Source organism: Barbus barbus (assembly GCF_936440315.1).
Source record: "Barbus barbus genome assembly, chromosome: 38".
Taxonomy (NCBI): Eukaryota; Metazoa; Chordata; class Actinopteri; order Cypriniformes; family Cyprinidae; genus Barbus; species Barbus barbus.
In genome coordinates, this window is record NC_136716.1 from 2,151,031 (window position 1) to 2,174,699 (window position 23,669).

General features: G+C 36.4%; 1 protein-coding gene across 6 annotated transcripts in view; it reads left to right on the forward strand.

Annotated features, from left to right (window-relative positions):
* The first annotated feature begins 428 nt into the window (after positions 1-428).
* LOC306858056 (C-Jun-amino-terminal kinase-interacting protein 4-like) overlaps positions 429-23,669 on the forward strand; it is a 47,553-nt gene continuing 24,312 nt past the window's right edge. For all 6 annotated transcript variants that reach the window (XM_079398426.1, XM_079398422.1, XM_079398423.1 and 3 more), the window contains exons 1-4: positions 429-1,046; positions 11,418-11,538; positions 16,169-16,239; positions 16,978-17,069. In XM_079398426.1, coding sequence (XP_079254552.1) covers positions 747-1,046; positions 11,418-11,538; positions 16,169-16,239; positions 16,978-17,069 — 584 coding nt within the window. In that variant the 5' untranslated portion in view covers positions 429-746. The remainder of the gene's footprint in view (positions 1,047-11,417; positions 11,539-16,168; positions 16,240-16,977; positions 17,070-23,669) is intronic.

The following is a 23,669-nucleotide window of genomic DNA, read 5'->3' on the forward strand; positions in this document are numbered from 1 at the left end:
GTGTGTATACTGTATGTGTGTGTATATACTGTGTGTGTGTATATACTGTGTGTGTATATGTGTGTATACTGTGTGTGTGTGTGTATATACTGTGTGTGTGTATATACTGTGTGTGTGTATATATATACTGTGTGTGTGTGTTTATAAAATAAATAAAAATGTAAATAAAAACATTAAAAATCACAACGCTAAAATATATAAATATGTGTTTGTTAATTTATATAGTTCGTGAAAATAGTTTGTAGAAACTGGTCACTTGTTGATTCCTTCTTGACACGTGCAGAGAATGAAATGTGATTTTCAATCAAAGAGCTGTATTTATATGCAAATATATAAACGCCAACTGCTGGAGTCAAATAAACGGAGCAGAAAGCATAAAGTTGTCAACAAACAGCATCGATCGCGTCTCGCGCCGCCCCTCGAGCTTCTGGCGCGTGACGTCATCATGTGACACGGTCAGGTCCACTAGTCGTCTCCTGTCGGGACTGTACTTAACCACCGCTGTTTAGTGCAGATTAACCCGGTCAAATAACTGTCCTCGAGGACCGGGTACGGTTAGCTCGGCGACGGAGCAGGTTTTCTCTCTCTTTACGTTGGAGTGGCTTCCTAAAAGTTCCTCGTAAATGTAGTCCAACAGCAGCAGACGTCGCGAAGTAAACAGAGATCTGGACAGTTAGCGAGCTGCTAGCGAGAGGAGCGCGTCTTAAAGACTTCGGAGGTCCAGACAGCGGGATAAAACGAGGAAAATGGAGTTAGAGGACGGTGTCCTTTACCAGGAGGACCCAGGCTCTTCGGCGATGATGTCCGAGCGGGTGTCCGGCTTGGCGAGCTCCATCTACCGCGAGTTCGAGCGGATGATCGGTAAATACGACGAAGACGTGGTGAAGGAACTTATGCCGCTCGTCGTGGCGGTTCTGGAGAACTTGGACTCGGTGTTCGCGGAGAACCAGGAGCATGAGGTGGAGCTGGAGCTGCTAAAGGAGGACAACGAGCAACTCATCACCCAGTACGAGCGCGAAAAAGCGCTGAGGAAGAGCGCCGAGGAGGTGAGATCCCAGCTTTTGACAACACGAGTCAAACTAGGCCACTTTAGTCGCTCCTGCGAGCTTTAAAAGTTCATATCATCGCGTACATGTGACGGAGAGAGTCAGAGTTAGACACTGAAGAAGAGTCTACGCAGACGAGGGGTAAATAAAACAGGTTTAACCTCTCAAGTGCCTGAGGGAAGGTCAGCTGCTTTGATTGTCATTATGACTCAATGCACTCATAAACATGTTTCTCTCAAGTCTGCAATCATAAAGTGTTTTTTCATGCACTGGAGATGTTATGCTAGTTTCAATGAGTCAGACTAGTGGCAAGACAACTTCCAAAGTACACATTTAAGTGTTGATTTTATTGTGCTTCATCTATTTGCGTCTTTATATGTGACCCTGGACCACACATTTTATGAAATTGAAATGTATACATCATCTGAAAGCTGTATGTATGGTTTAAGATACAACTATTTGAAAATCTGGGGGTGCAAGAAATTCTAAATATTGAGAAAATCGCCTTTAAAGTTGTCCAAATGAAGTTCTTAGCAATGCATATTACTAATCAAAAATGATTTGTGGCATAAAAGAAAAATCTATAATTTTGACCCGTACGATGACATTGTTGGCTATTGCTACAAATATATCCGTGCTACTTTTATGACTGCTTTTGTGGTTCAGGGTCACATTTCAATTCCAATACATGATTTTTTTTTTTTCTCCTGTACTGTGCCAGAAACTAACTGAAACCAAACTTTACAGTTTTGTTCCTATCTATATTATGAAGGATTTTAAAGAGGGACTTGTTCATATATAATGCACCTGATTTATATAACACTTTAATCCTAAAAACATGGTGATCTTTTCTGTCTGTTGACAGCATTTTGTGATTCATGAAGTGTCAAAAAATTCTGTCAACAAAAGCAAATGAGAATTTTGAATCTGGCTTTATCAGTGGTCAGATTTAGCTTCTGGAAATGTATGCAAATGACCTCATATGCAAATGAGGCATTGTCTAATTAAATATCTAAACATACCATTTTAGAAAACTATTAATACCAAACACTTGTCTTAATGTACTGTGATTAATCAGCTGGGCAAGTACGGTGGTCGATTATTGATTTTATTTTATTTTTTTATTTTTTACACAGAATCTACTTCCCTAACTAGTTTATCTCCAAATCTGTTCAAACTATATTGAACTACATCTAGTCATATTTGATCACACCTGACGCTGTTCATAAAAAGCCTCATGGAAAGCCTAGAAATATCAGGGGATTTTAAAATGATGATGCGGTCTTAGTGGATTTTTAGTGAACACTTCTTTGGCTGTAAATGTCTCTTTGTGAGTGCAGTCTCTATCAAAGTCCTTATCCAGTATTTAATGCATGGGGCAGAAGGTGTGGAAGCCTGTCAAGGTGTTCGGGTTCACCTGACAATGACAGGAAGATGCGTGAGACCAGCATTGGCTCATTGTCGCCCGTAAAGTGGCATGTACTGAGCAAAGGGACAAACCCCACAGAGTCTAAGTATAGCCGGCAAAACTATGATTATGTCAGAAATAGACTCATGCAGAATGTTTCCAGTGGTCACATTACTTCTGTATTTTTCTCTTTGGATGTGTCTGGCCGTCATGTAAGGAAGGGAAGAGTCTCGCTCATGCTTGCAGGTGTGACACACCTAATAGCTGTCAGGTCGAGCAAGCCATGTCTTGCAGCTGTAATGTGATTATGTATTACATTATGTTTGAGCCAAACACTGTTAATTTTCCTGACATAACTTTAGGACATTCGGCTGTGGTTGTAAGTGCTTTAGTCTACGCTGAATGACTTTTGGAGCATTTGGATATTAACAGGACAGGGAAAATATGCAAGTGCAATGAAGCTAATGCATTTATGGTCTGCTTGAAAATATTTATTTTAAGAGGAATGTGTACTATATCACAGCTTTGGCATTCAAATGCAAAGAGGATGTTTGCTGTCCTGCACACAAGATATATGGTTACTTGAGCCATATTAAATATATTAAATCAAACACTAATAACCATAACCTCCCAGTCTGTTTTGGCTTGAACACAGTTTGAAATTATTTTAATGCAACATGTTTTAAAATGTTACGGAAAGCACAGTTGTGCATTTGGTCAGGCAGTGAATCAGTGAATCGCCAACACTAAATGCTTCAGACAGCTCTGAACAATAACGTCTGCCAATGAACAACCGGTCAATATTTACACTAATTTAAGTTTCAAGAGCCTTAAGTACACAAAACACGCTTCATTTTGAGATAACGCCACTGAAAGTAATAAGCAGTAGTTCAGTAAGTGAGTCAGATGTTGATTCAGTAACTGCTGTGACTGATTCAGTGATTCATTCAGAAAATGATTCATCAGACTGCAAACAGGTGTTATGAATGTTTCTCTACAACAGGTTTTCTCATGCTGGGGTTAATGAGTTGGTAAATGTTCATAATGAATAAAAATAAATAATAAACATCAAAATAAGATTTTTTTTTTATATATAAAATTATAATTTATTAACTGATATCAGAGAACTGTGAACATGCAAATGCATTGTTAAATTATTGAGATATTAACCTGAAATTTTAGGGGGTACTTAAAGTAAATATGTCTAAGCTTTCAGAAAGGTTTGGACATTCCTGCTTTAAAATAAATGTCTCCTAAGAAAAATTAGTCTGAATCCGACTACACTGGTCACGTTGCAAGTACAGACCACTAGAACTGTTTTGGTACACTTTTTTTTTTTTTTTTTTTTTTTTTGTGAAATTCATTTCAGACTGCAAACAATTCATAGATTGGGTACAATATTTTATTTATTTAGGTAGTTGTTTGGTTGGTTAGTTAGTTGGTCAATGCTGTAAATTTAGTAGCGTCAGAGTGATGCCATTGAAAAGCAATGCAGGAAACACTGCTACTGGAGACATAGTATTTTGCAACTAATTTTTAAAATAAATTTTAGCTGCCCTCAAACTGCCAATATGCCAGGGGCTTTACTTCTCACTTAAGTCACCTGTTTGTTAGGAAACCAGAGAGACGGTGCCCTCCTTCTGCTGCTCGTCCTCCTTTATGTGCCTGTCCTTCTGTAGCCGTATGAATGCGCTCCCCTCTGAGACGGGTTAACTTTCAGCTCATGTGACTCTTTGTTGGGAGCGAGTGAAGTGAAGAGCCTGCCGCATGAGCATGTGTTCTGCTTTAAACTCCAGGCCTTTGTTTTGTTTGCTCCCGATGCTGCCCACTAGTCGTCTGTGCTTTCACTCCAAACACACTGTGCTACTCTTGTGTTTGAGACAGAAGCACACACTGAACACATACAGTACGAGCTTGAATCAAGAGCATTCGTTTGGCGAATCACACAGTATAAATGTCCAAGGGAGAGACAAGTAGACTAATATTACAAATCATCTGTACTGTTTAATAGGCTTGACCTCTGATGGGAAATTGAACTTTTGTTTGTGTGCTCATAGTGATGTTCATTAATAATCGTTTTAATGAAACCCCCAATTTTGTGAGGGCAACTCTTCTATAAAATAGGGATGTGCAAACTAGTCAATTAGTCATGGTGCATCATTATTATAAAATTAGGTGAAATCTGTTTTGTTTACTCTCAAATTCCATTTTTTTTTTTTTTTTTTTTTTTTCAAATTCCATGTTTTCCCTTTCATTTTTTTTGAGGATTCCATTTTAATGGTTTTATTAAATATTTAGTAACATCATTTTAATAAAAAGGGATGTTTAATAATTTGAATTGAGAACTTTAATCATTTCTGGAAACTTGTGCATTTTTCTGGATTCTGTGTTTTATGAATTAATGCAAATTTATTATCAAAAATTTCTGCAATCAAATGAAAGCATAACATTTTAACAATTGAATTGAATCTTTTAAAATGTAATCAAATAAAATTTTATCAATTCCTTTTAATTTTATTTTTGGCCAGCATAGTTCTGCACAATAGAGGCTTTCTGTTGAAATTAAAACGTGGAAGAAAAATTTTGAAATTCCTAAAGAATAATGTTTTAACAAACTATTATTGTTATTATTATTGCCTTGAAGCAATAATAAATGCTTTGAGAGTACATTTATACATTTCTGTCATCATTTTTGAGTTAAACTGAACTTTAGTTCACTCAGAGAAATGTTGGCAGGTTGCAGTGAAGAACTTTGAGTTTCTGTGTGTATCTGCCGCTAGTTTTCTCAAGTGAACGCAGCTTTGGAGATGAAGTTCATGTGACTTCAGATTTCAATGACATTCATTTTTTGCTTTAATATTAACAGACACTAGTCCAAATCACAACCTGATTGTGTAGCTACAGCCCAACTTTTGTGTGCCAAATTATGTGACATTGTATTTCTAACTGGATTCTGTGATTACGTCTTTGTTTTCTGCTTGGCGCAAATTATAGGGTCCTACATAATTGCACCTCTGTTCAATTTGCTTGATTGCTGTCATATTGACAGACTTTGACAGTGAGATGATGATGACTTGAATCAGTATCTGAAGTGATGCTGCATTATGAGTGTTCATTGTACCGTAGCTGTGCTTTCTGCTGGACATTCACGAGTTGTTTAAATTCATGGGCGGTTACTGTAATCCTGTGTCTCTGTGCATGCTAGAACCAGATTAATTGTTAATGTGACAATCTGATTACAGCTTGAGCGAGTTAGCGCTTTACTGTCAAACAAGTTTCACCTTTGTGTGAGAACATCGCTTAAGTGCCCCAGGACCTCAGAGCCTTAAACCTGTTTTATCACCCCAAACTCTTCTGTTTTCCTCATGCGGTACATCAGATTGTTTTTGCTCTCATTGCCAGGGGTCTTTTATGGCACACTGTAGGATATACATAATAGGAGTTTGTCAATATTCACAGTATTGATTGGGCGAACGATTGTGTCAATTATTCATAATCATCTGTAATATTGGACTGCTTTGGATATTATATTTTTTTGTATCATTTAACATTGAATAAAATCTGTAATAAATCCAAACATGAATCTCTAATATATTGTTTGTGTAAATGCACTGTTCTACAGTGGAAAGGTTTTTTTTTTTTATTTATTTATTTTTTTTTTTTTTAAGTTTAACATGGTTTGGAATTATTTTAAATATTAATACTAGGAATTTTATTCTTAAGGTTTTACCTTTTTTTTTTTTTTTTTTTTCTTTTTTTTTTTTTTAAGTGTAGTAGAGTGTGCATGATAAATAAATAACCCAGAAACTAGATGAGGTAAAATACACCCTGCATAAGAATTGATGTCCTCTTGATTTGTGTTTATGTGAAAGTGCAGTAAATCTGATAGTTCTAAAATGAGAACAATCATGATTAATAATTGTGATTTTTATAATTTTCGAGCAAAATAATCATGATTATCTTTGTGCAGGCCTAATATACAGTCAGGTTTCTCTGCCAAAAGTTTGAAGAGACTCTTGCTGGGCAGGTTAGGTTATATAAACATCTTCATATGTACCTCAATAATAATGCATCTTTTTAATATGCATAATTTTTTCAACTCCGTCACCCCCTTAAAGACTGATGTTTATTACTGCCGTAGTAACGCAAGAGCCATGTGAAGCATGGACAATAGTGCGGTTGCAGTGCATCGGTCAAGCATGTTTGTGTATTTTGCCTAGGGTCTGCTGTTTGCATTCGTATTTGTAGACTCTGGAAGGAAATGTCAGGGAAGGGCTTCGAATGTACCGGAAGAGGAGCTTCCTGAGTTCCTTTCTTCAGTCAGGATATTTCTGAGATTCTCGCTCTTTTCTTTGCAGTTCCTGAAGTTCCTTCACAGTAATTAGACTTCAACATGTGCCGATCTTACAGTCTTGCATATTTGAATAGAAAAAGCTTAACTCTGTCAGCCTAGTTTCCTTGTGCTTTTTAAAAGTTTATTAACCCTATAAATGGACTGTATAATATTTGATACATTAATTTCTAAAGCCTCTAAATGATCAACATGATGAAAACTGATAAACGTGTTGCACACAATCTACTCCATGCCTTCTGTTGCCTGATTGATAGTTATTTTTTATCAAGTAAAAGGTCTTTTAGGCTAATAGTACAATCATTCACCTTCAGTTGTCTTTTTGCTGTCAAATCTTTACTCATTTTTATAAGTAAACGTCAAAATAACTGTAGTAATATTTCCAGATGAACACTTACTGGACTTTTTTTTTAGAAAAATCTTTGAGTCTCAAATCTGATGCACGTTTGCAAGATTTATCACCCGGTCCATGCCTCACCTCATGTGACTCTACCTAACCCAGTTCAGAGTCAATGAATCCATGCATGACGCTCAGCTCAGATAACCGAAGCGAGGAGCTCCCGCACTCAGAGCGTCTCTCGTGACCGTTATGAACGATGGCTCTGAGCCCCAGGGGAAGTGCAATGAAGGCGCAGTTGACTTAAAGAGAGCTCTATCAATAGAGCGGCACTACACAGCAGCCTCTATCTGTGGTGGCACAATGGGGATATTATGTGGAGCGGAGAGACTGAAGTCTGTATGCAGCCAGACGCTCTTCCTCTGCTCAGCTGTCATATGAGCGCTGTCCTCCGGATCATATGATGAACGCGGACGCTTTCACAAGCCTGTGGCGCTTCGGCCGCTGTCAAACTTTTCAAACTGGCTTTCAATCAGACGGTCGTGCATAAGGACTTCCTTCGAAATGACAAACATCAGACCTGTCGTGTAGAGAAGAACAAGTCCATTATGTGTTTTAAAATTTGTCTTTATAAAGCCAGACCCCTGTGCTCTGGTCGCTAATGCCCTTATATTAGATTTTGTTCCAGTTTACTACTACAGTCACAAGTCTGTGCGTTTCCCATACAAACTGTGCATGTTATTTCTTGACCTGCATAATCCGTTCAGCATCCTTTCCTCTAGGGCTGCATGATGAATCGTGTTTGTATCGTGATCACGATTTCTGCTTCTCTCGATTATTAACCATAATCGCTTGCAATGTTTTCCCATTGGCTATTTATTCTGAATTTGTTTCATTTTAATTTGGCTTTTGCCTACATTGATAACGAGCCTCTGCAAGCTTTCATGGCTGCCAGATGTCAAGCGTTTAAATCCCCTAATCAGAGCTTTTTTAATAAATCTCTGCTCAGTGGATTACTTGATCTTCCCAGTGGCAACCATGCACACATGCTCTCTCTACATGATGGGGAAAAAAACACTGAGCTGAAAACACGGCAAACATGTAAATTTGGATTAAGATCATATTTTGCTTGAATAAAAATGGTATACATCCAATATGCTTTGCCGTTTGCTGCAACTAAATGACAATGACAATCTGTTTTAACTGTTATCGTGTAGCCCTACTTTCCACAGTGAGTGACTTCCCCTTAAGTGTTTTAAAGCCACTCTGTTATAATAAAGACATTCATATGCCAATTATGCTTTTTAAAAACCTTTGCTTTTTAATGATGGCCCACATGCATACTGACGAGAATTTCCATAATAAAAAAATCGAGATAGAGATTAGAGGTGGCATAATACAGTAATAAGTCTTAAGTATATATTAAATAATGATGTTGTGGTTGGTAATGTTGAAAGACTGCATATATCTGGTAAAGATGCAATAAAATTATTAAATATTGTTACACCTTAAAATAACTGTTTTCTATGTGAATATATTGTGTAATTTATTTCTTTGATCAAAGCTGAGTTTTCAGCATCATTACTCCAGTCTTCAGTGCCACGTGATCCTTCAGAAATCATCCTAATATACTGATTCGCTGCTCAACAAACATTTCTGATTATTATCAATGGTGAAAACAGTTGTGCTGCCTCATATTTTTGTGGAAACGGATACATTTTATTTTTCAAGATTCACAGATGAATAGAAAGTTCAGAATTTATTTGAAATAAGAATATTTTGTAACGGTATAAATGTCACTTCAATTTAACACATCCTTGCTGAAATTAACAGACCACAAACTTTTAAATAATAAATTAAGTCACTTAATTTAAATAAAATACTACTAACAAATCTCATGTATATCTGTAACTGCTTATATGCACAAGCAAGTAACTACAGTGGTTTAAGTCTTGCAAACCTTGTTGTAGATGTGTTGCAGTAAAATTAGAGCTATATTTGTCATTGCATGAATTTTGTGAGTGGTGGTAGGAGGTTAAGGGGTTCTCGTAGTTCAGTCAGAGGTTTCGCAGTGAAGACGTGTTTACTTGCAGATCTGAGATCATAAGATGCTCCTCATGCATCAGGACTCTCTGATGTCTCGGGGCCTGCAGCATATAATGGCTTTTATCAGCAGATACACAACACAGAATACACTTCTGTCTGTATGAAGTTAAAGGCGATGGCTTGATAATATCATCAGGTAGACACTCATGTGAGTGAGCTGCAGCACAGACTCTGAGGTTTGATGATCAAAATGAAAAGCTTTGAGCTGATAAATGTATGTGCTTCACATTTTTAGGGGTGATAATGATAAGATGTTCTTCTGCTGCTGCTTTTGAGTTTAACCCTCTAGTATTCTTAACTTAAGTGATCCTCAGCAGGCAAAATAGAAAGAATAACTTGTTTTTAAAATAAAGTACTATATTCTGTTGTAGTAATATTAATTATTTAATATTTTGTATTTTGAAGGGATGTCATGGTTCTAGACAATATTCACCTCTAAATTATGCAACATTTATTTCTATATCAAATACAAATATAACAATGTATATTTTATACAGTTTTCTGTTAATATAGTTTAATTTAATAAATCGCAAAGTTTATATGTATTAGGGCTATCAAATTGGCTGAAAAACTGGGAACATTAAAAGAGCTTAAAAAGAAATATAATTTATATTTCACACACTTTTTAAGCTCTCTTATTTTGTAATGTAATGCGTACCGAACCGAAAGCCTCGTACTGAACGGTTCAATATGAATACGCATATCGTTACACCCCTAATTACTTTTATTAGGTTTTTTTTATTTGATTTATATATTTAGACATCCCCATTTGTTTCCAATGGCGGTATGATTTTTGACCTGAAAGATGTTTTTTTTTTTTTTTTTTATTATATATATATATATATATATATATATATATATATATATATATATATATATATATATATATATATATATATATATATATATATATATATATATATATATATATATACACACACAGTATCTCACATTTATGTAAATATTTTATTATATCTTTTCATGTGACAACACTGAAGAAATGACACTTTGCTACAATGTAAAGTAGTGATTTGTACAGCTTGTATAACAGTGTAAATTTGCTGTCCCCTCAAAATAACTCAACACAGCCATTAATGGTGCACCCCCATCAACGCACATGGCAAACACAAAAAATGGCGGTTAGCACAGTTATTAGTGTTGTGGTCCATTGCACCATGTTGCTGCAGGGTTTGGGTGACATCTAACAATAGAGATGAGGACATGCTGTGTGTTTTGGAGCCTGGAAGGAAGGGAAATCCTTTCAGCTGCCCTCGTACACACAGGCCTCGCCCATCACTGGCGTGTTCATCTTTGGCATATGAAAGAGTGAAATAGGAATGAGTAAGCCGGGCAGGCATCCGCTCTGAGTCACTGGCCACTAGACTCCAGCCATTGCTGGGATTTCAGCTGTTTTCAGATTTCTGCTAGTAGCAGAAAGAGTTGATTATGACCCCTGGTTCACATCCCACTCAGACTCCAATGACTGCTGTGTTGACCTTCTGTTTTCATTTGACTCTTATGTGCTCCAGAGGCCTGACCCTGCTGTTTGTGCATGATAGTCTCATCCCATGTGAGCTATGTATGTGCTTTTTTTTGACCATGCATATTCCTTTTGACCATGCATATTTTTATTCCTCAAATACACACAAAAAAATTGAACAAAACAAGGAAAAGAAAAACACTTTATTTTTTATTCATCAAGGATGCAATGAATTGATCAAAAATGACAGTAAAGACATTTATAATGCTACAAAACATTTATATTCCAAATAAATGCTGTTCTTTTTGAACTTTTTCTTCATTAAAGAATCCTGAAAAATTAAATGTATCACAGTTTCCACAAATATATGAAGCAGCACAACTGTTTTCACCATTGATGATAATGAGAACTGTTTCTTGAGCAGTAAATCAGTATATTAGAATGATTTCTGAAGGATGCTGTGACACTGAACACTGGAGTAACGACGCTGAAAATACAGCTTTGATCACAGAAATAAATTGTTTTACTATATATAATATAGAAAACAGTTCTTTTAAATTGTAACAATATTTCAGAATATTCTGTATTTTGCCAAGTAAATGCAGCCTTGTTGAGCACAAGTAAACTTATCTCAAAATGTTAAAGGAACAATATCTCAGTGTGTAAAATCTCTTCTCTGTCTCCTCTAGAGATATATTGAGTCTGAGGATTCTCAAGAGCAGGAAAAGAAAGATCTACAAAGCCGTGTGCAGATGCTGGAGGCTCAAACCAGACAGATGGAGCTCAAGACCAAGAACTGCGCAGACCAGAGTAAGTGACCTGCGTTACCTCACCTCAGCTCTTCAGGGCCGGATGATGGTCAATATCCACAAATCATTCAAATAATTGCTTGCATAAAAATTATAAAGGTTCTTTGAAGGTGTCCTTATGGTGTTGTAATAACAGAGACAATTTTTTTAAAGTTGTAAATATTTTTTTTTTAAAGTTTTTCAACTTTAAAAATTCAGAGTGCAAGTTCTTTCAGTGGAAATTTTACATCAGTTTTATTTATATGTAGTAAGAAAAAGATTATTAGTCTGTATTATATTGGTGTATATCCATAAATGATTGTAGGAATGTATGAATTTAATATATAATTTCTCCATGTTCATGTAGGGAAAAACAATTTTCATATCCTCCTGTCGTCAGCCTGTGAGATCGCTGATACACAATATCATCGTGATAAATTAATTATTTATTTACTTGGTTTCATTGCCGGAAAGGGAATCAACTCCAGCGTAAGGATAAAAACAGCCTAATGTTTTTAATATGACTGAATTTGTATTTAACATTATAACAATTCAATAGAAACTTTGCAAGTTACTAATCATAAGGCTTTAATTTCCTCAAAAAGCAGCTACAGAAAATGAGCAAAGAACATTTACATTACCAAAGCACATCATCACTGACTCAGTCTAGCTTGAGTTCATGCACTTTAAAAAAAAAAAAAAACACTCCCATTATAATCTGTGTGATGAATAAATCTCTTATACTTGTATCACATGTACTTCTGCATCTGCAGGGTAAGAATTCAGTCAGCGCGCGCTGAACAACAAAACTCCGCTGTTTCAGCGACGACTCAACACCTCTGATTGGCCATTGCATTCGTAAGCTCAACATAATCGTGTGTGATTGGTTATAAAGCGCAACACTGTAAAAACGCGGAAAAAGAAATACATTGGAACAAATAGCCCTAATTAGGGATGCAACGATTATAGATTTTGCTGGTACGATTATTGTCTGATGAATAATCACGGTTTTACGATTATGACGATTATTAGGCATTTATTCATTTCCCAACATTAATAATGTATACAATCACATGAACACTCTTTAGATGTTAAAGTGTTATTTATTGCTGGCTTTTGAAACAGAAATAACACAGTAACCAACAATACAGCACAAAATAATAATAAACAAACAACAAACAAAAGTCCATCTCTTCCATTAGAATTAAAAAAGGTGACCGCTGCTCTGTAAACATCCATGACAGTATTTCTCTTTTGAAAATAATGAACGAAAGAACAATAGGTAGGTCCCATTTGTTAACATTAGTTAAAGCAGGTTAACATTAACAAAGAATATTAACTACTGCAACAATTAGCTATTGCACATTTTTAGTTAATGTTGATTAATAAAAAATACAACTGTTAGTTAATGTTAGCTCCATTGAATTATATTAAGACAACTTTTGATTTTATAATGTATTATTAAAAGTTGAAATTAAGATAGCATTATTAATAAATGCAGTGATTGTTTTTTTCATGTTAACTAATGGACCTTGTGTTACTGAACAATAATAACGAATCAGTCGTTGATGTATAGATAGGCCCACTGTTCTCTATTATAGATCAGTGGATGGGCCATGTTTTAGCTTAGAAACAATGTTTGAAAATAAATAGCTCATCAAGTTTTTAAGTAAGAATTATTTGATGCTATTGTGAAGACTAAAGCGAATATAAATATCTAAATGACTGTGAGTGTGAAACTTTATTTACACAGTTTTAGGAAAGTAGCGCAGCTGATTTATTTACTGGGTTACCGGGGTAACGGCAGCGCCCTCTAGTGGCGAATGTGCGTCATTCAGCGCGTCTTCACTTTAACTCGCTCCGCTTTTCTTCTCATCTGTGCTCATTTAAATTAAACCGTTGCCTTTTTAAAGTTCTAAAGTAATCATATGAGGCTGCATCGCAATTTTTCCATAAATAAACAGAATACATTAATATGTTTGTTATAGGCTACTGTATAAGTTAGGCTGTTTTGTATTCGCACTTGTGCTCCTAAATACATTTTCCAGTTCGCACACATCTATTTTTAGTCGCAAATGCGAGTGAAATGCTCGCACTGTCGAGCCCTGCACACTACTATCGACAGGCATTTCTCTGGTGGAAATAACGTTAAAGCTTCGCTGTTTAGTCCCTCTGTCACTAATTTAATTAGTGTAGTAGCCTCCGTGTCTCTGATAAGCACGTAATTTTAAGCTGGTGCACCACTAGTGTGACTTTGTTTTCATTTTGCACAAGCTGCAACAGTTCAGTTGCGTGCAACAGAAACACTCGGTTTTGCGAAACCTTTACGATTAATTAACCGTGACGTTTTAAAGCGCGGTTAATCGCGGAACCGGTTAATCGCTGCATCCCTAGCCCTAATATTAATTAGAATTAATAAAATACCATTAATATATTGATAATTTGTTAATTTAAATACTCTGAAGTCATCCTGCTGCAGAATTGATGCATCTACATTTTTACACTCTCTGTATCAAGATATATATACTGAATATCCTCAAAGACAGTAAAAAATATTGAGGTGTAAATTTATTTTAGCTGTCTTGTCTTCATAAATCAGCTGGAAAATGCTCCCTGTTTTTGGATATGGTGTTCAGCAGGTGAGCTCTTATCTGAAGCGAGACACAGCTTTCATTCTCTGGAATACCTGACCACAGTTGGTCTGAGAATCACACGCAGTGTTGGGCTGTGAATGGGCTGAGCTGGATTACAGCTTAAGGGCCGCTGAACTCGCCCACATGATGGGTGGATGACCGTGTTTACTGCCAGGCTCTGCTCCAGGTGGGCGGCACGTTACGTAAACACATCTAGTGAATGCCATCGGCGTCCTGAATGAGGATTAAAAACGTGTTCTCTGTATTTATGACATGAAGTGATTCAGTCCATTGTGTTTGTGAAAGAACTTCCCATTTTGTGGTTAATGCAAACACTTTTCTATTTCCCTACTGTGACCATACACTTAAGTTGTCAGTGGGTCAGAGGATTTTACAGTTTGATGTATTGGAGAAGTGTGTGATGATGAACGGCTTGTCATGGACACACACTTTCATTCACTCACTGTGTTCTCATATTCTCATAGTTTACTTTTATATGCCTAGATGTATAGCAAATCAACCTTATGAAGCCTTTATATTTTCTAAATAGTAGTTTTGAATTTTGACTCAATAATTGAACAATAATTAAGACCAATCCGCTTTTGCTGCCATATAGATTAACACTTTTTAATGCAAAAAAGAGAGATGCATTAGTCAAGGCAGGAAATTAGGAAGAATGATATTTAATAATTTTTGTTTGCATGCAGCTACAATACAGTTCAAAATTTGTATTCAGTAAGTTTTTTTTTGTTTTTGTAAGAAAATAAGTACTTTTGTTTATCAAGGATGCATTAAATTGATCAAAATGTCAGTAAAGACGTTTGTAATGTTACAAAAGATTTCTGTTTCAAATAAATGCTGCTTTATTTTACTTTCTATTCATCAAAAAAATCCTGAAAAATAAAATACATCAGTTTCAGTTTCAAAATATTCAGCAGCACAGCGGTTTTCAACTTTGATAATAATACAAATCAGCATGTTTTCTGAAGGATCATGTGACACTGATGACTGCTTGTAAAATGTAACTTTGCATCACCAGAATAAATTACATTTGAAAGTATTTTCACATAGAAAACAGCTACTTTAAATTGTAGTAATATTTTACAATATTACTGATTATACTGTGATTTTTGATCAAATAAATGCAGCCTTGGTGAGCAGAAGAGACTTTCAAAAACGTAAATCTTACTGAAACAATGCTTTTGAGCAGTCGTGTATATAACAAGAAATTGGAATAAACTATTGTTTTTTTCTAAAACATTTTAATACTAGAAAAATCTTGAGTGATGACATGAACACGTTTGAATCAGTTCTGAATCTATTCACTGATACACATACAAACTCTTTCATGGAAACTAATCTTGCCTTGTAAAGTTTACATCAGAGATGAGGATCCTGAAACTAGTGTCAAGACAGCTTTTATAGGAAGCTTGATAGTCATTAATCATCATATTCACAAAGTGGCTATATTTATTTGGTATCTCCAGTAATTCATCTTGAATATTTGAGTTCACTTCACCTCGGGTATTTACATACATTTATTGGCAGTAAAACCAAACATGATCTAATGAAGGCTTATTCTTATTTAAGGAGTGATAGGGTTCGGCTCTGATTGAGGATGATGATGATACACCACAGGAACTTCTGCTCTCTGTCATCCTCCTTCCTTTAATTCACAGTCATCAGGTCACATGGGGTTTTTCTCACAGTTTCATGCCACATGTCCAGCTATGAGACACGTTCCTTATCTGACCTCCTCTGAGATGACATATAGTTGTAAGGCCCTATAATAAAATATTTAGAAGATGAATTTTTAGTGTACGGAAGTCACAAGTTTCCTGGATCAGTTTTATTTCTGTTGCTCCACTGACCCCTTCTGGCTGTGTGTTGTTACTACAGCATGTGACCTCTTTCAGATCCTTACAGGAAAGCCTTTCTGTCTCTGAAGCTGAATCACAGTAGACCTGTGTTTATATTTAAACAAATAAAAATACTGCAATGTCACTCCTCTGTTTTTAGTTGGAAGATTAGAGGAGCGTGAAGCCGAGCTGAAAAAAGAGTACAACGCCCTCCATCAGAGACACACAGAGGTAAGAATTCCTTTGCATTTGCTTATGCATTTCAATAATTGCATAAGCAGTTTATTACAAAGCCAACAACAACAATTGTAGTATGCAATGCCATGTGTATAAAAAAAGTTAGATTAGGAGACAAGCAGAGCAAAGAAGAGAGAGAGGATTTATTTATTTGTTTGTTTTTCTTCAAGAGCAAAGGTTGTGGACCGTTTAAATACTGAAAGGTGTCTTCTGCTGCTTCTTGGCCCTGTTTACACATACTATTAAGATGCTAGAATGTATATGTGTAGCAGAATTATTTTAGTCATGCAGTAAACGTTTAAAAATTGTTTTGGGGGGAAAAAAGTAAAAACTGTTCAGTTCATAAGTAAATTACACAATCTTATTTTACAATATTAGATTGAAAGATCAGAAAAAGCTTACGTAGACTGGCCCATAGACCCTCCCCTCAAAAGAAATCATGAAGTGGGCCGAGGAGCCAGATTAAAACACCAGGTGTGAAAGGGAACTCTCATCTACTTGTGATCCGATTGACCAAAACGCATCTTAATACCAGGTGTAAACAGGGCCGTTTAAAGTTGTGATGGTTCAGCTGTTCTGGTGTAGGTTGTCCGCTCGTTCCACCAGAGAGGAGCAAAAAGGGTCTGGAAATAGTCTTTTGCATCATTGTGAAGAAACAAAGCCGTAAAAGATGCTTTTGCATACAGTCTTTTGCTGGTGTCATCAAAGAATACTGTGTGTTTGGATTCACAGATGATCCACAGTTACATGGAGCACTTGGAACGTACCAAATACCAGCAGATGACGGGAGAGACCACAGACACTGCGAGTCAGAGCAGAATTAGGTGAGGAGGTTTCTGATCTCACTCAGAAATACTACACTATATTTGATCCACCTACACAGTTTCTAAAACCAGTTTCTGTGTGTATAGCTATAATTAATAGTTTTTGCTTTACTGTTTATGCCAGTTCCATATAATGTGGCTGTGAATAACCCTAGTGAAGTCTCCCACATGCATGCACGCAAAATCTGTGAGCCTCCCCTAATGTAGGTCAGCGGTTTGTGTGTGTCTCGGCTGAGTGTGATATGAAGGGATTGAGTGAGAGAGAGAATCGTCTGGCAGATGTTAATGAAGACAGAAGCAGTGGGATGGATGGATGGTGATTCTGTTATAGACTGACAGCATGAAAACTGATGCATGAAAATGTGTATTTCACAGAGGCTTCTCAAGCATAAAGTGACATGGTTTCTACAGGGGTTTCAGTGATGCTCGGCTCTAATCTGTTCATGCTTATAGATACAAACATTGTAATAATAAGGATCCCTTAAATTGGTGATCCTATAATATGAAGGCAGTTATAGTTTCACTATATAATTGATTGCTGTGATTAAATAGAATTATCAGCATCATGACTTCTTCAGTGTCTCACGATTCTTCTGAAATCAGTCTAATTTCTAAAAAAAAGAAATAGAAATCTGTTGTATCCTTTTTGGTCAAATCTGTTGACCAATTTAATGCATCCTTGATCAATTAAAATAAGTAAAAAAAACAAAAATATAATGACCCAAACAGAGAAACAATTTAAAGTCCATTTACATTTATTTGTATAAATGTATAACTACATAAAAACATGCAAGTACAAACCGTTCTTCCTTGTTGTTGTTTTGGCAACACTCTACTTAAAGCTTTTATGTATAATGCAGTATAAAAGTAGTTTTAATGCATTAATTATGCCTTGTAATGCACCTTATAATGCATTATACAATCTCATGAATATTAATTGTAACCACAGTTAATGCATTATAACACTTTATCAATTCATTGCTACACTATGCATTTAGAACTTGATATAATGTAGATAAAACAAGATATAATGTATTACAGCGCACGAGTTATAATACATTATACCCTTTAATATCTCTGTATAATGCATTACATAAAGGCAATATACATAAACAATCACAGTAAATCTCATGATTTTCAGACATTAGAAAGCAGAATGAAACTGTAATAGTCAAATTCGGTAAATATTTGCTTTTTATACACTCAAATTTTTCAGTGTACCTCCAGACTGGACCACAGTTTGAAAACCCCTGTCCTAAGCCCTATTCGCACGGGATTAGTATTATCTCGGGACCATGTGTGATTTTGAAATTATTGAATTATTGAAATCCCCCCACATCTGCGTTTCGTGTGGTGCATTCGCACGGGATAAGCGAAGCCTGTGATTTTACTCAAATTTACTGACTTTTCTCCCGGATGTCAAGGCTTTGAGAGTCCTGTTCTATGGTGCAATTAGATGGATTTTAAAAAAAAAAGAAAAGAAACTAATATAGTTTGTGCCCCGCGTCATTTACATTTCACCAGGTTAAAATAATATCTCAAGCTTTATGCTTGATTTATTTGTAATGCATTAAACCTTTTCAGCTTTCTCTTTTGCAAATTGTATGGTGTAGTGATCTGACAGCACCCAAAATACTATCAAACACAAAGGCGCACAGGAAACAAAAACCTTGAAAAAATGATATACGACCTGCCAAATACTGGCCAAATCACAGAGATGCCGTTTCGCATGGGACGAAATATGGTAGGTCATTTGCGGGGGAATTTTTACTTTACAAATTACAGACATGACCGATTCGCACGGGATTAAGATCACAGACAACCTCCGCAATTATTACAAATGACTGGAGGTCACCAGGTAATACTAATCCCGTGCGAATAGGGCTCTAGACTGAACCATGTTACGAATGTTGTGAGAATCATGTGTTGCTTGTGAAGGACATGACTGTTGGTTTATAGATGGATTCGTCCGGAGAGTCCATCTGCTGAGAGGATTATGGGATTATTTTAAAAATGTGATCATGTCGAATCAAAGCATTCGGAAAAACAACATTATGTGGTTAAAAAGTCAGTCCTTTCACAATTCAAGCTGATTTTAACACTGATACTAGTTTTATTGTACAAAGAATTATTTTTATCTCAGCTCTGACTCTAAAGAACAGTCTGTTTTATATGGAAGCCTGTTTTTAGGCCACTGGTAATGCGCCTTTTTATCTCGCAGTTCTGACCCCTTTTCTCATGCTGATGATACACTTTTTGAGCAATGTTGTTTGGGCACTTTATCATTGAGAATGGGTAACAAATTTCCATCTAGATATTTTAGATCGTTCGTGGGCCCTGTGTTTCACCTGGTTGCCCGTTGATGGCAACATTTCCCAAAGGTGATGAGCAACATTGCTCAAAAAGTAGCTCAGTGTATCATCAGCCTCAGAATTGCGGGTTTCTATCATGCTATTCCGAAAAAAGAGGTCAGAATTGTGAGATAAAAAGGCACAATTACATGGTTTTGTTTTACTCATAGTTGCAAGTTGCAATTGTGAGATGTGTGAGTTTATAACTCGCAATTCTGACTTTATAACACGATATTGCGTGTTTATATCTCACAATTCAGAATTTATTTCTTGCAATCGCAAGTTTATCTTGCAATTTTGACTTTGTAAATCGTGATTGTGTTTATCTCACAATTCTGACTTTATAACATGCAATTGTGAGTTTATATCTCACAATTCTGAGAAAGTCAGAATTGCAAGATGAAATTTTTTTTTTTTTTTTTTTTTTTTTTTTTATTCAGTGGTAAAGTCAGAAAAACCTTGCTGTGTTTAATATGCATAATGCCAGAAAGCAAGTTGCACTTTGTTATATTTTACATTGCATAAATACAATACATGCACTTCAAAGTCAGGGATTGATTCACCTGACGCTTGTTAGCAGGTGGTTTGGGCTTTTGTGCTCTCTGGAGACGAGCTGGAGTGTTTGTCGTTCTCTCTGATCTGCATATACGCATCTATTCCCACAGCCAATCAGCTGTGGGATGGAAACCGGAAAACGCATACAGAATCAGTGCATAAGAGCTGTTCATTAGGCAACAGACCGAGGAGTGCGTGAGCAGCACAGAAGAAAAGACAGCTGCTGCAAAGCCGTTCGTGTGTGTGTGTGTGTGTGTTCGCTGCTTGGTGGAGTGGATGATGTCACAGCAGTGAGAGGCTGCAGAGCCGCACTCACACACGCTCTGATCCTCGCACTGCTGTGTCGGTGTTGATGGGATTGTTTTTGCATTTCGGGGGGCGGTGGGCGCCCCATAGTGCGTGGCAGCAGCCATGAGTCCGGGATGCATGCTGCTGTTTGTCTTTGGCTTCGTGGGGGGAGCGGTGGTCATCAACTCTGCCGTGCTGGTCTCTCTCTCTGTTCTGCTGCTGGTGCATTATTCTGTCTCTAACGGCCTGCCCGCCATCACACACTCCCTGCCCCGCATCAGCAGGTACGCAGCAACAGCGTGTGTGTGTTTGTGTGGATGATAGCCTAGTTTTATTTTTCACTGGCTGTGTTCTATCCTCATTATGTTAAGCTTCTATTTTCCCTGCATTTCTGTCAGCTTGTGTTTGTATGTTACTGCATTGCTTGTTTATCATGCGTTTAAGACCAGTCGAGAGAATGTAGTAAACAGGAGTGGATCAGGCATTGATGTGGTGAGAACTGGCAGAGCTGAGAGTCACACAGCACAGAGTTAATTTTTCTTGTCAACACAGTGCAGGTTTCTGTCTCTGTGCTGGTGTTCTGTCAGAGAAATGCGTATCATTCTATCAGGCAGACTGTTTATTCTGTGTGGCTTCACTTTGTTCTGTACTTCCATACTTCCTTAGTGCACTAGAGTTGCATTCAGTACAGCTGCAATTGAACACCTGATATTGCTTTGAAGAGCTTTCTGTTGATTGTTTGGAGATGTTAAGCAGGTTTCGTGTGTAGTGTAGTGTTCGGGTGATTAGAATTGTAAAACACGTAGACATTGTAACATGAGATTTAATATTTAAATTTAAAATAAAAAAATAAAAATGAATAAAGATAATAAGGCCTACACTAACACTACTGTCAGATACATATATAATATATTTATAAATGTATTCATCAAGGACACATTCAACTGATCAAAAGTGACCGCAAAGACATTTTATAATGTTACAAAAGATTTCTATTTCAAATAAATGCTGTTCTTTTGAAAATTCTCTTCATCAAAGAATCCTGAAAAATAAAATGTATCGTATCAATATTTCACAAAAATATTGGGCAGCACAACTGTTTTCAACGTTGACAATAATCAGAAATATTTCTTGAGTAAATCAGCATATTAGGATGATTTCTGAAGGATCATGTGACACTGAAGACTGGAGTAATGATGCTGAAAATACAGCTTTGAGCACAGAAATAAATTACATTATACAAAATATTCATAGACAACAGCTATTTTAAATTGTAATATTTCACAGTATTACTGTTTTACTGTATTTTTGGTCAAAATAGCCTAAATGCAGCCTTGGTGAGCAGAAGAGACTTCAAAAATCTTACCAACCTCAAACTTTTGAACTAGGCTATAGTGTATTTTAGCATCATTAAGATGACTTGGAGGTCACAATGTGCTTAATTGTCATGGCAGTGTGTCATAAAAGTTTAAATTAGTTTCCAATAGGCTTTATTTTGTTATGCTAATATTTATTGTTCTATCAGGTAATTCTGTAAAGCTGTCAATAGTTTTCTTTTCATGAGTAAAGCTTAAGTCTGATAAATATAATTTGGGTAATAAGAAAATGGATACAAATGTGATTTTAATATTCAACAAATACCCATTTCTGACTGTGATATGCTAACATAACTTCAATAAATGTTTATTGATTAACTTCAGAAAGCTTGTATCCTGCTGTTAACTACCTCTAATTGATCCTGACTCCAGAGAGCAGCTTGCTTTGGTTCATCGCAATAAATGAAATACTTGCTTTCTGTGTTTTGATTTAAAGGGAAATTGTTCTTGCTTTTGAAGACATCAAAGATTAATCTTTTTCATCTAGCTCTTATATAATTTAGTTGCAGAGAACTGGACTTGGCTTGCTGTTCCAATGCAAACGTCATTTTAGTTGTTTTTGACCAGTTTCCTCCAGGATTACTTCAGGTTCTGCTTTTATAAATAATCTGAAACAGAAACTGTCTGTGCTGTAATATCTCTTCATGAATTGAACTTTGGACCTGAAGTTCTACAACTCGACCTTTTTATAGCGTGAAGTGTGTGACTGATGCTACGTGTCCTCTGACGTGTGTGATTACGCAAGGTTTTGCCCTCAGCATGAGTATTGATATACATTCATGGAGCTCTGTTTGATGTACAAAGCTCTGATATGCCATGCAAGCCTAACTGCATTCATTATTTATTTTTCTCTTCCCACTTAACACACATCACTGAGGTGCACTCGTCTTTTGGGACGTTTGTTCCTCGGTAGAGATGCAGCACGTCTGATTATTTGCTTTATCGCAGATTTTTGTGGTAGTAGTTGAATTCACACTTCCTCAAATTTGGTTCTTGTTTCCAACCTATAGTTTACTCTTTCCTTAGTGTACTGTTCCAGCTGAATAGAGTGAATCCTGCTCATGTGAGCAGATCCGCTCTGAATGTGCAGTCAGCAGGTTCAGCCTCTGAATGCAGCTCTATGGCAACCCTCAACAGGAAGACAGACAATCAGAGAAGACAAAAGAAAAGTCCCATCAATCAAACGCTCCTCTGCTCTCCTAGAGGAGCTCTAGAGGCACATGCACCTAAAACTAAAAACCTGAAAATGTGCCCCATAGACTTCTATTGAGACATGTATTTGGATCAGAAAAGCATAAAGACTCATGTTGGCAAATTGCCAGCACCCTAGTTACTGGTCCAAAGACCAAAGACCTCAAAACACCTTATGAAATACTGGGAAATTTGTCAGTCCGGTTGTAAGACTGTAGCAATACGTTTTTCTCCAAAAACTATGTAAAAATGCAGTGAAACCAATGCGATATGGTTTAATTTCCACCCTAAACTTGATATGAAATTGTTGAGAAACATGCTCAATTCATATCTTTATAAATCTGAATACAGGACGATATGCAATCTATAATGTTTACTATTTAGTTCATAATTCGTTATTGCTGTTGCTCATATTTCTTACACCCAAAACAGACAAAAAATACAGACTTGCATTTAGATGTGGAGTGTTAGATGTCATCAAGACTTGAGTTCGCTTTTTGACTTGGCAACACCCTACTTACCTCGACAAACACCCTGGAAACCCCTTTAAACTCCTTATGAAATACTGGGAAGATTGTCAGTCCAATTGTAGTGGTACCATCATAGTGGTAGAGAGTCTTTAGTCAGAAAGCACCACTCACATTTCCTTCAGAAGAGAAAAAAATGGTATAAAAATCTAGTTTAAGCCAATGTAATTCTTGTTTTGGTAGCAGTATAGTGTCATTATCTACCAAATACTTGATATGAGCTGCTGAGAAAAATGCTCTGTTGATATCTGAATATCCAGACATTATGTAATCCATAAGGTTTCTTGCTTAAGTGTCCAATCGTATGTTTTG